Source organism: Myiozetetes cayanensis, unplaced genomic scaffold, assembly GCF_022539395.1.
Source record: "Myiozetetes cayanensis isolate MyiCay16 unplaced genomic scaffold, myiCay2020 scf1, whole genome shotgun sequence".
NCBI lineage: Eukaryota > Metazoa > Chordata > Aves > Passeriformes > Tyrannidae > Myiozetetes > Myiozetetes cayanensis.
In genome coordinates, this window is record NW_026086604.1 from 37603426 (window position 1) to 37619226 (window position 15801).

Genomic DNA, 15801 nt, shown 5'->3' on the forward strand with positions numbered 1-15801 from the left:
AAAAATGCTACATACATTTTGTGTTCTCCTTTATATACAGCCTACATTTTGGAAAAGTGTGATCCACAGGTCTGCAGTAAAATTGCCACGACCTTAGCAGCAGTCTGAAAATATTTTTGTCCATCTTTTGCCCTAAAGACCCATCAATTAACATTCAGACTGTCGGAGATAGAGAAGAACAGTGGAACATCGGTGTTGGTCAGAGGGAAATCTCTGGTCTGGAACCACACACACAGCCTGCAAGTTTGTTCTACACAGTTTTGTTATTACCCAATGGCATTAAGCGTTCTTTACAAAGGCGCTCAAAAACCCTACAGATTCTTTCCACAAGAAAAATCCTGCTATCTCTGTTCCAAAGTTTTGTTTGGGCTGCAGCCAGAAATCTCAGAGAGGCATTCCTGAAAACCCCTCCAGGATCACTGCAAGCCAATAATGCACAGTTCTCTCTCAGGAATTTCTTTTGATAGTCTACATCTGAGTTGACAAGAGGGACTTTTCACATCACCTGTGCAGCACAAGGTCCTGGCCTCTGAGGCCAAGTGCAAGGAACTGACTCTGAGAGGTTGCTGTCAGATCAGGGTGACAAGTGATGTCCATTCCAAGTGATCTGACCTTCAAAGCTTTGTAAATGACAATCTCTGACCCCTGTTATCTTGAAGTGATTTACCCAAGTTATACACAGTCGGAGTTGTGCTCTAGTTCACTGCACTTTTTCAGCCTTAAATTTCTGTAAGCACAGTATTTAAAATGAACACAACATCCCTAACTCCAACAAAAAGGTCTGCTGCGAAACTACATGTGCTTTTCTCTCTACATCTCAGGTCTCCTTTAATATCACTGCTCACAGATGTTCTTCTCTCCCTTAAATTTTACACACTATTTTCAAAGCTCCCTTTTTTTCCTTCTTTTCTGCCCACTGCTATTCATCTCTTCAGGCCATGACCTGGGATCCAGCAGGTTTTCTACATCTTCAAAGCTTTTATCCCACTAAATTCTCAATGACGGATTACTCAAAGAATTCATAAAACGTAGAAAGCCTATAGCTACACAAAACCAATAATTATAGCAAAAATTGCTCCTGCATTGGATTGATGTTAAATAAAAATCTATATTTGATATACTGAACATCTACATAATAACATGTGATATGTAATATACTATAGGATAGAATAGTTCTATTTGGAAAGGACCTCCAACCATCATCTAGTCCAACCGCTTGACCACTTCAGGCCATTTTAACCAAAAGTTAAAACATGTTATTAAGGGCATTGTCCAAATGCCTCTTAAACAATGACAGGTTTGGGGCATTGATCACCTCTCTGGGAAGCCTATTTTACTGTTTGACAACCCTCTTGGTAAAGAAATATTTCCAATCTTATATTTATCTCTATAGCAATGCTTATATAAAACATTGATATGATATTCTTATTGTGACTTTTTGGTATAAATCCCGAATGTTTTGTCATACCTTTTAAAGGTTTCCCATCTTTCTTCATGAGTTACAACAAATTAGTGTAATAGGGTACAAATATCTGTGAACTCTAATGCATAATAAAACCCCTAAAAGACTGGTTAGGAATAACCTAACAGAAATACCTTCATTATCTATTAGTAACACGAACTACAAATCACAAAACCACAATTATTACTCTACTTTTGTTACATGCCTCCCTGGACATCTAATGCTGGTAACTGTCGAAGACAGAACACTGGGCTCTGGGCACCTTTGATCCAGTCTGTGAAACACAAATCACTCTGGGGTCTCTCTCTCCAGGTTTCATTTCTGACATGGCATAACCTGTATATTTTGAAACAAACATCCTGGTTCATGAATCATATACTAGTATACTGAAACATCATTTCACAATAATTTACGTAAGAATTTGAAACCAAGTAGAGTCCACTGAGGTTAAGAGACGTTTGACCAATTAACCTGACTTAAGAAGTAAAAACCAATACGTTTATTAACACTGAAGGAATCTCCTAAGCACAAAGTCACAAACTTGTACTTATACTTTCAACACATGGCTGCTCAAATTGAAAGCAGCCTTTCCACAAAGGAAAGCAGATGTGTACTGCTGCCATCTAATCAGGGTTTCACTGACATCTAGGTAGGTCACCAGCAGTGACCTCACACATTCCCTTTGAAACCTCTTTTATCTATTTCCTCCTTTCAAATAACCTCATTTACTCAAAATTTATCTGAAAATTGATTCTTTATGCAAAAATCCCTGAAGATAAAGCTGCCCAGCTTGAGTTTCAGACTCTGAAAGAAATAAAACCCCACTAATTTTGAGCGTATTTCCTAAACTTTACCTGAGCAGAGAAGTCGATTAGCTTTGGAAGCAACAATTTACTTCCTTCATCACTCTTCAGGAAATCCAGCAAACTTCCTGTTACAACAGAGAAAGATTAAGTCAGTGCAGCTTATTACCAAAAGAAAGGTCACACCAGTCCCCAATTTTCTGGATGTTTCCTGGGTGTAGAAAACTCCCATCAGACCACATCTCAGTTTAGTGGTGCTGAGTTTGATAAGCATGCTAATCTATGGACAATCAGGAAAGCTGCCTAGGCGAAGTACTCACATCAAGCCTTTCCAAGTCATAAAGCATAAACACCTCAACACAAAATTGCTTGAAAACAGAACAAAACAAGGAAAATTATCACCTATGAAAGGAAACCTTGCATATTTTTTGCAGTATTGCTCTATAAAGGTCCTTTTCTAGTAATGCAGCCATCCCTGCAGGACCACACCTCACTCACCTTATTACACACACCTTTATCAACTCATGGGCCACATAAGGCAATTTCTAAGGTGTATTTTAATTGCCTTGCTATGATACCAGAAACAAAATGTAGGTAGGGAGTCCAAAGGAACCAGAGACTATTTTGGGGTTATCCTCTGATTCAGAAACTATTAAAAATGCTGCACTTAAGAAAACTGTAAAATCACATTCACAAATGGTGCTTCTTCAATTAATACCTGAGCACTCAAAAAATAACTCTACCATTCCTTCCTTTTTAAAGAAAGGGGACTAATTTAGGAGAAGCAGAGGAGTTCACCTAAAACACTGTTTGCAGATCCAGTGTTTTTCTCACCTTTTGCCATGAATTCTGTTATAATATAAATAGGCTCTTCTTTGGTCACTACAGCATAAAGCCTAACGAGCTTATCATGCTGAAGCGTTTTCATGAGATTGGCTTCTTCCAGGAAGGCTTGCACAGACATTGTTCCAGGCTTCAGAGTCTTCACAGCCACTTTCGTACTATTGTGATAGTAACCTACAAAGAGGGAGTACAATCAGTGCAGCTGAAGTCACTCTGCACCACACAGCATCCCGACTAGCAGGAATCTGTAAAGCAGGTGAGGTTAGATTCCAGGAATAGCTAAGAGTCTGAAAGCAAGTGCCGGATGTAGCACAAATATTTATGCTAGAATTCCTTTTTATTTTGCAACTGATAAAAAGTTGCAGTGAAAAATGATCCATTCCCTATATTTAGAAATCAGTCATCTCAAAAAAAAAAAAAAAAACAAACAAGCAAGCAAATGATTTTACTTCATACCAAGTTTTCATTCACAACTGGCGCATAAAATACTTGTCAAGACATGTTTCAATGAATGTCCTCCTAAATTTTCCCAGAACCCAACAGTGTCCAAGGATTGACTGCAAGATTCTGGAGTATCTTTAAATCCCATGATTTTTGCTATTTTATGCATGCCAGTCTCATGCTTATAATCCTTTCCGTAACCCTCAGTGCTCAAAATGGAGCATTACGGGAAAGTGCAGTCAAACGAGTGTTCTTGTGACCAACAAGGGTATGCTGCCAGGACTGCAATCCTGCACTGTTCAGCACAAGATTTAAAATGTGGTAACTTCTTATCACATAGCCCATGCCAAAAGTGGAGGAGACTGTGGCTGTGGTTCATTTCTTTGTTTATCAAACCTTCTAATGTAATAGTCTCGTGACATAAAAAGTAGAGAGAATTATTTTCTGATTTTCCCAAACATGAAATAAATGTTAAAATAGCATTAAAAATAGAGTAGTAAGCACTGATACTAAAGTTTATCTCATGAAGTCATTTAATTTGAAAAATAAAAGAAATAAAAGAGAAAGAAAGAAAGGGATAGGGATATAGATGTAACTTTTTTACCCCATCATGCCCATTGCAACACTGCAGAAATATTTCTCAGAAGAGATAAAACTTTCATGACTCAATGAAATAGACTCATTGCCTTATTCAGCAACATTGCAGACTATCACCACCTCCAAATTGGAATCTACCACTTCCTTATTCTATTTATCATCCTGACAAAACAAATCAGTGGCAAAGCAAGGACCTGGTTCCCAGATCTTAAGTGATTGTTCTAACCACTGCATCTTCTTTTTTGGAAGAAGAATCATCATCTGAGAAAAGCCACTAAGCCAATCACAAAATATTCACCTGCACAATTATTAAATCCATTTTTCCAAACATGATCAGGTCAAAGCATAACATAGACATTTCTCTAAATTACTTAACAGTAAAAATTACAGCTATAGGTCAAACCTGTTTATATCTATTAGAAAAAAAATATTAAATGTATTTCTTTCTGCTTAAGAATCTGAAAGCTTATTTGTATAATTTCTACTATTCCATCCCATACCCTAATGCAGAGCGTGATTTCCACTCTCAGTTTGTTGAATTCTCTACTAAACGTATCAATTAATATCATTATTTCTGTGAACCAATTATGAGCAACACACCATTAGCTATATAACAGTATTTTACGTTCACTGCAGAGGTCTATCAAACTAGAGTCTTACTTACAGAAACTTGGCTTTACTACAATGCCTCAGTGACACTGAGGTTTTCTGCTGTAAAAAAGTCTACCCTGACCTTCTGGTTGTAACATACAAAGCAAATAGCTGGTGGGAGCACTAGAGATAAGTGATCTTGATCTCTTTTATGTTCATTTATTTCATCAAGTATTGCCAGGGATGCCACCAAAACCCTGAGGAAAGGTGGTCATGAACTCTATGAGTACACACAAAAAAGTGGTCCTTGAGAATCTGGCAAAACTGGAATTTGTCACCTCTCCCACCCACATTATCAGCAAAACCAGTGTTAGCTTTATTTGGGCTGGGACCTGGAGCAGGCAGCATCTTTCTGGTATGCATCTGTACCACCCCAGCCCAATAAAGTCGTAGTCCTCATGCCAGGTCACCTGTCATTGCTGTGAGAACCTCTGTGGTAGTGCCCATAAAGATAATCTTACTGTTCAGGTAAGGAACTGCAGCCTTTGCTCAGGTGGAGAGAAAACTGGTAACCTCAAAGTGCTTTAGTGACATCAAATTTAAGGTTTAATCTGCATCACAGAAGGATTCCAGTAACTGCACAGAGAGCTGTGGGAAGAGGTGACTACGGCATCATCCCCCAGCTTTGTACAGTGCCTGGGGCTCTGAACTATTCACTAACACCTGCTTTGGCTGAACTGAGCCTGATTTTGGGTGTAGACCCAGCACTTGCTATGTAGCAGTATTGCTTGCCATATTATATGAATGAACCGTGGTCTGCTGAATGAACTTAGGTCTGCTATCTAAATGTGAATTCAAAAAGATAGATAAACCATGAAATTCTTGCTTAGATCTAGAACATTTGATGTAAGTTCAGATTTTTTGCAACTAACATTCAGCTCATCTATGTATTGTCAAATTTCTTTTCTGATAGTAATGAGATGTACCAATAAGTTTTCTTGGTTCGTTTTAGACGTCTTTTATTGTAACAAAAGGATTTCTGTGATATGATTTCCTCTGTTTTTTTTCTAACAGCTGCAGAAGAAAATACACCTTCAAAACACATATTACTTATATTCTAATTCAGAGGTTACTGAATAAGAGAATCTTTTACACCTGAGATGCAAGCAAGATGTGCCTCATTAATAAAATACACTATAATGGCTGCATTTGCCTTGTTAGCTTTCTTCTTAGCCCTCCTTGAGAATTTTCTTCATGGATTATTAATACCACAGAGCATCATGATTCACATCATATCAGTGCACACTAGGAACAAAAATGCATAAAACATAGACCCTGCTCTTGCAGTGCTGCTCTGGTGCATCACATCACCAAAGCAGCTGCCCAGATGCACTGAACATCCATGGTCTAAAAACTTTTCATACCACGGCAGGAAGTGAGTCCCTCTGCAGTTTCAGCTTCTGTTAATCAAATGTGAAGCAAGCAGTAGTATGAAAGTCTGAGGAATGTATGATGATGTCTCACACTACGAGCCATGTTCTTCTCTACATCTTAGAATAGAATCCTCAAAACAATTTAGCAGTTCAGGTATGTGTTGGAGTGCTTTGGGGATATGGGAGCTTGTATTTTTGTTCCTAGGGTTTTCTTAGTCCTTCCACAATATAATCTAACTCCCTCCAAAATGTTCACGAGGAAGATATCAATGTGGAAGCCCAGAAAGTACTTATAGGCATACTAAAAAGAAAATAGTGTAAGAGATACCCTTTCCTATCTTCACATTGCAGTAACAGTGTTATCTCTATATTCCCACATCTCACAGAATCACAGAAGGGTTCAGGTTGGAAGGGGCCTCTGGAAGGCACCAGGGTCCAACACACCTAATCAAGCTGGTTGTCCAGGATTGTGTCCAGTTGGCTTCTGATTCTCTTCAAGGATGGAGACACCACAGGGTCTCTGGGCAACCAGTGCCAGTGCTTGGTCACTCACTCAATGAGAAAGGGTTTCCTGATGTTCAGGGGGAGCCTCCTGTGTTTCAGTTTGTTCCCTTTGCTTCTGGTCCTGTCACTGGGCATCACTGAGAAGAGCCTGGCTCCGTCCTTTCTGCATACCTCCTTCAGCTATTTACATACATTGATAACATCCCCTGGCCTTTTCAAGGCTGAACAGTCTCAAGTCTCTCAGCCTTTCCTCAAGAGAGAGGTGCTCCAGTCCTTTCAACATCTTTGTGGTCCTTTGTTGGACTCTGTCCAGTAGCTCTACATCTTTCTTTACTAGGAAGCACAGTTCCTCTGAGTGGGACACTGTTCCCTCTGAAACCACAATTCTAAGTACCCTTTATCAAGAGGAAATTTATTTAGTAATTAAGCCATGGGACAGTATTGCCCTTTAATTCACACTACAGCTGAAAAATAATTTTGCTGTATGTGAGGTGGTAGCATAACAACCAGCTCTCCAGTCCGGACAGCGCAGCAACGAGGTTGTTTCTCAGTACCTCTACATTCCTCCCAATGTCCCTGGTTGATCATTACAGTACACGGTGTTTGCTGACACCCCGCACCACACAGCTGGCCCAATATTCGCTATCCAGCTTGAACTTCCTTGGTTCTAAGATAAACCATGCCCCTGAGCTGAGTGGACTTATGCCATGCAAATCATCTTCTTTTGCTTCAGAAAGGAAGCAGAGAAGAGGAAACACAGTGATCGCTTTCACAGTACATTAATTTTTCTCACACTGCAGCATTTCAGACACAGGGGTTAGGCCCACTTTAGATGTTAAAATAATGACACAAACAAGAGGAAACATCTTGAGCCAGAAACACCCTTCTAAAGTTTTATTCCTTTGTGCAGAATTAGTCATTTCCCAAAATGATCTACGTTTTCAAGCAGTTGATTATCTCCTACCAAAAAGTTCTCCACAGTATTTCAGTGTCAGTTGAACATTTCTGGTCCTGATTTATTAAACAGAAATAACTGCACAGTGACTGACACTTGTCCTGACTAATATCTAAACTGTCATTCATGTATATCATAGCTAGAGGGTTTCTTAAGCCTTTTCCCATGAAGGCAGATAAAAGGCTGAATTTGGCTATGTTTTTCTATAGAGATGCGTTGCTTGCATTTTTTACATGATTTATACCAAAAGATTACACCTATGACTGAATTAGAGCTTTCTGATTGACACTGTAGTTGTGTGTGTAATTTGCCACTCAAACAGCACCAATCTGTGCTTTGCTCTTCTAAATGAGAGCATCTCTTCAAAGCAGTGACATTCCTGTCAGACTGACCCACTCTTATGGGTCATCAGAGACCCTTTCATAGTTTTGTGTCTTCTAGTAAGCTTTGGGATACACTCTTAAGTTGCTCAGAAATACCCTGCCTATAGAATCTTACACCTTAAAATTAATAATAATCATGATCACCATCATCTGATCTATTATGATTATAACTGTAACAATTTTTTTCCGATTTAAATATAACATCCAAAAAAGAGATTCAGGGAAAGGCTAAGAGAATGATTTGGCCTTTAAAAAATATCCTAATGAAGACTTTGGGAGGAAGGTATAGTTTACCCCAAACAAGGTGGTAACTGGTAAAAAGTGCATAAGTAATGAACAGCGCACAGAACATGCAATACAGAAGCCAAAAGAATACTCAGGTGTCAGAAGAGGCAGCATTTCAAAAGCAAGATGATTAAACCATTTTCACTATGCCCATGTGACACTGGACATAGCCCCTTGCCAAAGGAAGTCACCGAGGCTGAGAAAATATTGCTTGTAAGCCAACAAAGATAATTATTTAGGGGACAATAATTAATGCTCTAATTTTTTGCTGTGTATATATTAACAGTTACAACTTGTAAGTCTTATGACAGTTTTATTATTGGGGACTTGCATGATAATTCAAGGTAGAGGGTGTTCAATCTCTAGTCTTCTTACTACAGAAGTCAGCTACTTTCTGAGCAGAGACTGGCAGACAATACTCTTGGGTCAAGCCTATTCTCTTTTTTCACTCAGTCTGTCAGTCCCATGCACTACACTAGAGCATCTTCATTACAAAGAGACAATGAAATCTCTATAGGCAATTCACTAAAAGACATTGTTTCTTTTTATTTTGTGTTCTTCAACACTTTCTGATTTGAAACAAAGTCCTGAGAGACCCATCAATTTTGAGACAGGGAGCCACACCTTCTATTTCCCCCACAAAACCCTACCAAAAAAAACCCTGTTGTCTTTAACCCTCTAAATTACAGTGCTCACTCACTACTTTTTTCCTTTAAAAGACTCCATAAGTACTTATTCCACTTATTTGTTAGGTATCTACCCTCTTTTACAAACCCCTCTCCTCACAAGAAGCTAGATTCTGGACCTGATTTGGCTGCTTTACAAGTATATCGGACCAGGTTCATGTCCCCTACATTTTTGAATGACTCTGAAATGACACTTCTTTCAGAGTTAAATACTTATTTCAAAAGAATAAACTTACCCATCCAGACTTCTCCAAACTGACCAGCTCCAAGTTTCTTCACTAACTTAATCGATTCCCGTGGAATTTCCCATGCATCTTTATCCCATGGTTTTTGAGGCTTGGGACTAATACAAGCTTTTTCCAACTTTCTGCATAAACCATCTGATTGCTCTGGTTTTGAAAGAAAAAGAACAAAATACAAAATACATTACACTTCTGTGACTCATGACTTGAGACAAACATCACTTAATTATACGTGTGCGCTACCTCAAATAATGCCAAAATAATCGGACACTGCGATTAAAATGTAGCCTACCTGGTGCTTTCACATAACTTCAAGTGCCTCTGATCTGAAATTTGGTTTTCAGAGACAAATTTAATAAAGAAATATCACATGCATATGGCTATTGGCAGATTATTAAGGGGTTTTAGTACAATTTGTACCAAATAAATACAATATCAGATCTGATTACTAACAGTACGTTGATTAAGATCCACACTGGAGTCACCTGTGTTCTGAATTTGTCATTAAATTTTCTTTCAACGTGGTTTCAGACAGATGTGCATGCAAGCCTAAGTAGGTCAACATTATTTTTTCTCCAGACAATGACCAGCTATAACTTTTCTATAATTGTTGAATAAATCTCAGGTTTTCCAGCTGTGCCAAAAAACTAGTACACATATCTAACAACTCTGAAAAATTTCATGGCCAGGTCCTCAGAATGGTTTTGAAAAATATCTATGTTATTTTATGTCTTATATTTTTTTGTCTTTTCTGTCTTCCCAGTCACAAGACCAAGAAACCCCATATTTTGGAGCAATCCACTAGGAGACCATGCAGAATTAAAAGCCAGTTTTGCAGTAAAACATAGGTAGAAACTTGTCCCTCTCCTCTCTCCCCTCTTTTTTTAAAGAAATGTATACATTCTATGTGGGTGTAATTTTCTTTCTTTGAAGTCTGTGGAATTTTACTTCCTTCAAAATGCTATTAAAAATGATTAAAAAATACATTTATAGGAGAAATAAAAAACAATTTCACACTCAACACTAGGTACAAGACAACACTTACAAGTCTATATGTTTTTCTGCTAATTGTCAATAAGAATCTACTCTCAAATACAGAATTAATTCATTTAAATTGAAGGCAATTCTTACTACAGTTTCACATTATTATAACTTTGATGAGGTGTTTTACAAACCTAGTCTTTATTTCACAATGGTATGCCACAGGACAAACAGCATTAGGTCTGATTACGATAACAACATTACTTGAGTTCCAGTCAGTTTTACTTTATCTTTGGTAACATGCATGCCTGAGTTATTTAGGAAAAATAAAAATAAAAAAAAGATTAAAAGCTTTGAAACAAGAGAAGAAAGCATTTATTTTTCATCACAGGAAACAATGGCTGCATTCTATTGAGTAATTCACTAATTGTTTTAACTTACTTTGATAATGTTTGATCATATCATTGATGTTGGGAAAAGTTATCCTTGGAGAGATGTAAAATCCTCCATTGTCTAGACTCCTGATTTTGTAGTGCTTAATAACATCGCCATGCTGGGGATCATAGTCTCTTATGGAGAGAGAATAGCTGCCTGTGGATAAAGAGGGAATGATCATTAACAGATAGCAAAAGTCTGCAGTGTCCACACATATACAGTTGAGCTCAACAAAATCACCATTTTGTCTGTTTTCCTTTTTACTCCCTTATTTCCTCAAACAGCATTTTGCAATCAACAGGAGGAAGTTAGCCCATAGCGGGTCCTGAACCGGTCACCAAAATGCTTACAGTGACACTTTCTTTTTCAATCTTATTCAACAAACTCAGGAGTTCCATGTTCCAGGCAGCTCCACATTCAATGCCCAGTTTCATGGAAAGTCCCCCAGCTTGGCTGGGAAAGAAAGACCGGGGCTGTCACACTACTCAGGCAGAAGCTGAAAATCAGAGATCAGCATTTTGAAAATGGAACACGCTGGTTGTTGTGGGTCAACTGAAAAAAGGATAGTTTGGAGATGGCTTAAGGCATACAGGAGGGAGAGCGTATCTGTTAGTTCTAGGGAGTCTAACATCAGCTGGGATTTAATTTGGGGCAGGAGAGCATCTGCCCTTAGCTACAGCGCTCTTCCTTTCGTCTACTCATACAATTCTTGTTCATTTTCAAAGGACAAGAAACCACCTCACCCCCTTATCTCTCCTCACACACAGATCCAGTGACAGTGGGGTACTTTGCCTTACTCTCAGTAGTCTGTGTTGAATTTAGGAGTCTTCCTTTGAAAACTTCATTTAGGAGTCTTCATCTGAGAGCACAGAAACAATGATATAGACCCATTACAGAGCTACACCTCATCAAGAATCTGCAGTACTGGGACCAAAAAAGCTACCCTGTGGAGGGGACAGACATATGATCTGCTGAAGAGCTTCATGTGTCTTCCTCTGGAGGATGCACTGTTGCAGCATTCAGCTGGAACATCCAGTCAGACTGCTGTCAGAGTCCAGACCCTGTGGCAGAACTTCCCAAAGTCCCAGCTGAAGAGCCGAGAAACTTCACTAAGTTTTTCAGTGCAAAGTGCTCTGCCTACAGTATAAAACTTTACAAAAAAGCTTTTTGGACAGAATCACACTACACTGTAGAAGTGAAAACCCTCATTATGCACTAACTATATTTTAAACTTGCAACAATGGATGCAGACCCAAGAATGGAGGACTACAGAACACAGCAACCACAGTAAAGAGTCTTCCAATAAGGGAGTCATAAACGTTAAGAAGAGAAAAGATGCCACTTCATCCATTCCTGCTTCTTGTCAGTGTAATCACACCCCCACGCACACTTTTTTTTCCCCCTATCTCATTTTTGGGTGTTATTCTCTTCTCTAGCTTCCTGGTAATTTTCTCATTCTTCTCACTCCTACAGAACTGCAGAAAATTCACACAATAGTACACACTGTGACTACTCCACATCCAGTGCCACTTGATGCCATTTTTTGTGAAGACTGACTGTGTGTTTTTAACTCTATATCAATTCCAAAGCAACCCACCCCAAAGCCTACCTTTTAATGTTTCGCTTTCTCTGATAAGGAAAGCTCCAGGACTATTTCCAGGAGCCAGGAGTAGTCTTTCAGCATCTTTTCGGGTTATGTCTTTGAAGAACCATCTGAAAAGTATTTCAAAGAGTTACAACCGTTTCTCTCCCCACCCACAAAGGATACACCACCAGGGTGAAGAAGTTACTCAGTATTTAGAACCTGGAAGAACTTACTCTTCTGTTTCCAGGGTGTTTACTTTAGCCACATAGTTACTGGGAATGAAGCCTTCTTTCCTTGTTGTGAGAGATTTTGCTCTCCACCATTCTCCCAGCCTGAGAAACAGAAACAACAGTAGGATTCACAGGAAAGAAAAACGATAAATTGTTATTTAAGTTCTAGTGTGCTGAGAGCTCTACCTGTGCTGGAGAGAGAAGCATAATCTTTCCTGCAACCTCAAGCTCCCTGAGAAGCCATTGGCTCCACTGGATCAATGCTGGCTGCTGTTACTGAGGGCAGCTGTCAAGTCAGAGAATCACAGACCCATAGAATGGTCTGGGATGGAGGGGACCTTTAAGATCATCTATTTACAACCTCCCTGTTATGAGCAGGGACACCTTCCACTGCAGTCCAATTCAACCTGGCACAACTCCACATGCATTTGTATTATCATATATAAGGGAGCTCACTTACCATTCATAGACCTATGTTACAAGTAAGAAAGTGAGACATTATAGATGGAATTAGATGAGCCCAAAGAAAATCTACAATACAACCAGTACTGTCACACTTACTCCTCAATAACTTTCAATTTTTCTCCTTTTTTGAAGGACAAGTCCTCTTCATGAATGCCATCGTAGGGATACAAAGCTACCACAATGACTCCATGCTCCTCTGTGTCTAGAAAAGTAGAAAGACAAAGGAGCATTCACGTCATTTTGCAGGCTGTCATGGGCATAGCATGCAGTTGTAAGATTTCTATAAAAACGTACCTTCACTGGCAAACCTCTGTCCTGGTAAGAGATGTGCTTCTGGGTTTGCCTACAACAAAATAAGTCTTTAATTAAGCAGTTTTACATCATTATGATGATCTTAAATTATAATTACATAGTATTCAGTTGCTTTGGTATCATCTTATGTGTCTTAAATTAAGAGGGAATGCTCCAGTATTTCCCCACCACTCTTCAAAAGCAAATTACAGTATGAAAGTATAGTAAGTCCCCATTAGATTTTAAATTGAACAGCTCAGACCTCATGAAGATGTGCCACAAGCTGTGGGGACGAAGTTCACAGCTTTGGGATTTCTGCTGAAGAGGCTTTAAGTAGGGCACTTCAGTAAGACAGTTATTACCATGTAGCTGTCATGCTAAAGAACTACAAGCGTGGTTCAGTCACTAGAAGTGCGCAAGGAAAAAAAAAAGAGTAATCAAAAAAAAAAAATAATGGTAGTTTGTGACGTGTGTACATCGGCTGAGAGCATGCTGAGTTCACTGTGTCAGCTGCTGAGAGAGAGAGGAGAGAAGGGGGCCATTCACACCTGCAGAGACCATGGTCCCCTAACAGGGGCAGTCAGGAGACACGGTTTCCTCAGCACGGTAGAGAAGGTGGGGGAAAAAAGGTACCAGTCAATCTGAAAATCAGCAAACCCACTTGGTACCCAGTGGTATTCCCCATCCCAGCACCCTTCTTTTCCAGTGCCAGCACACATGGAAGTACCCTTATCCTGTTCCTCCCTCAGCACAGCTCTGCTCCCTTCACCACTGCACTCTCTCCTCCCATCCTTCCCTACACACCTCACACGAGGTCAAGTAGCGGCTTGCAGTGAGTAAAAGGAAAGTTGGCCAGAGCTGCTAAAGAATCACCTATGATTCCTTCAGCCTCTAAGTATAATAATCAGCACCTGGATCCCACAGCTATTAAAAACCCAACACCAATGCTTTTAAAAATCCTTCTAAACTACTGCAAGTTTTCTAAATTCATCTAGCAGTCCTCTGCAGTCATAGTTATATCTGTATCAAACATTGCCAAGGATTACTGTTTTCATGAAGAAAATATGACAAACAGAGATTAACAAACCACCAAGTTTTAATTTTTATTTTCCTAAGTACTTGTTCATTGAGGGTGAACTGCACAACTCCAAAAGCTCAATTGTGGATTAATGACCATTTGAATTTTTCCATGCATATGTTTTGGATTGAAATTTAAGTTATGCCAGTCATGCTTTGATCTTGCTACAGGAATTCTCCCCTGAGACTATCTACTTACTGGCCTTTGCTGTTTATTGGACGTTGGATCCCTCACATAAATAGTTCGTTCAGTTTTACGTACTGGTTGATTCTTCAAATCTAGCCCATCTCCATGCAGATTCTCTTTCCTTTTTGATTTTATACATCCCATATTTCCTGTTGGAATAAAAAAGATATTAAACAAAATCATTATGCCATAAATCAAGCCCTTTCCCATGAAATCATCTGGGCTACATAGAAAAAACATGCTTCCTTTTCATACACAATAGTTCATGGGAAGAACAACTGAAGGTTAGGCACACATGCTGAAAGCTCTTTTCTGTTGCAAAGGAAAGAAATGACTTCTTGTCTCAATCCACATATGAAGTAAATAGTTATTTACCATTTCCACATTTTCAGATTTATTGTATTTTCTCTCCAATCTACCCTCCCTTGACAAAACTCTTTGTATCTTTCTGACACTTCTCTAAGCTTTGCAACAGATACAACAAAAATGCAATTACTGTAGTAATTGTAGTAATAATATAGTGACAACTTTTATCTGCGTGTTTTAACGAAAAGACTGCTTTGGAAAATATAGGAAGAAATTCCAATCCAAATTATGAAAACTGCAGCTCAATCTAGCAATGTTTGTGTCTCTCCATTTTGCAGAAGCCAGTCTAGCAGGGAGCTCTGTTTGTTTCAAATCCCCATCTCACATGAAGCTGATGACTTGTGCAGTCCCAGCTCCATGGCAGACAAACCACTATTGTGACCTTCAGTAATGAGCCTCCTTGTTCACACTGGCCAGTTACTGCAGTCTGAAATAGTCGATGTGTGTATGAGTGGCGGCAAAGCACCACACAAGTATTTCTTTTCCCATACAATTCAGAGGGATAATCCTTCTCTCAGGATGTGCATCCATGCTAAATCAGATGAGATACAGCTGTTCGCATCTGCATGACTGGAACCTGATTCCTAATCCCGTGATGCAATTACATAGTACTTCAGCAAGCATATATACAGCATTATTTCTACATTCCTCCCTCAGAGGAGAGTAATTATACTTACTCTTCAAAGAATCCACTACGAATGCTTTTCAAACCTCTTCTTCCTTCCTCTCTCTCTCCTTTCAGGTCACTGCTCTAATGCTAGGTTCACAGTCACATTTTCCCTTGCAGGCACACAGTCACACTCCCCCTTGCCCTAATTAATCTTTAAAGCCAGTTCTTTGAAGAACAACGTAAAACCTAAAATAAGAGCTCAGTGCAAATATGGGCTCAACTAAACAAACGCTGACTAAAACACAGCTGGAGAAGCTAAAGCAGATTGTAACACCCTATAGTACATCTC

The 15801-nt window shown here is 39.1% G+C and overlaps 1 protein-coding gene across 4 annotated transcripts in view; it reads right to left on the reverse strand.

The window, feature by feature from the left end:
- Positions 1-15801, reverse strand: part of LYN (LYN proto-oncogene, Src family tyrosine kinase) — a 50982-nt gene that overhangs the window by 14331 nt on the left and 20850 nt on the right. For 3 of the 4 annotated variants that reach the window (XM_050322467.1, XM_050322439.1, XM_050322449.1), the window contains exons 2-10: positions 14489-14625; positions 13216-13264; positions 13018-13123; positions 12460-12558; positions 12251-12354; positions 10648-10797; positions 9220-9372; positions 3100-3282; positions 2317-2393 (exon numbers count right to left, since the gene is read on the reverse strand). In XM_050322467.1, the coding sequence (XP_050178424.1) occupies positions 2317-2393; positions 3100-3282; positions 9220-9372; positions 10648-10797; positions 12251-12354; positions 12460-12558; positions 13018-13123; positions 13216-13264; positions 14489-14620 (1053 nt within the window). In that variant the 5' untranslated portion in view covers positions 14621-14625. The remainder of the gene's footprint in view (positions 1-2316; positions 2394-3099; positions 3283-9219; positions 9373-10647; positions 10798-12250; positions 12355-12459; positions 12559-13017; positions 13124-13215; positions 13265-14488; positions 14626-15801) is intronic. The other variant, XM_050322458.1, reaches the window with a different exon arrangement.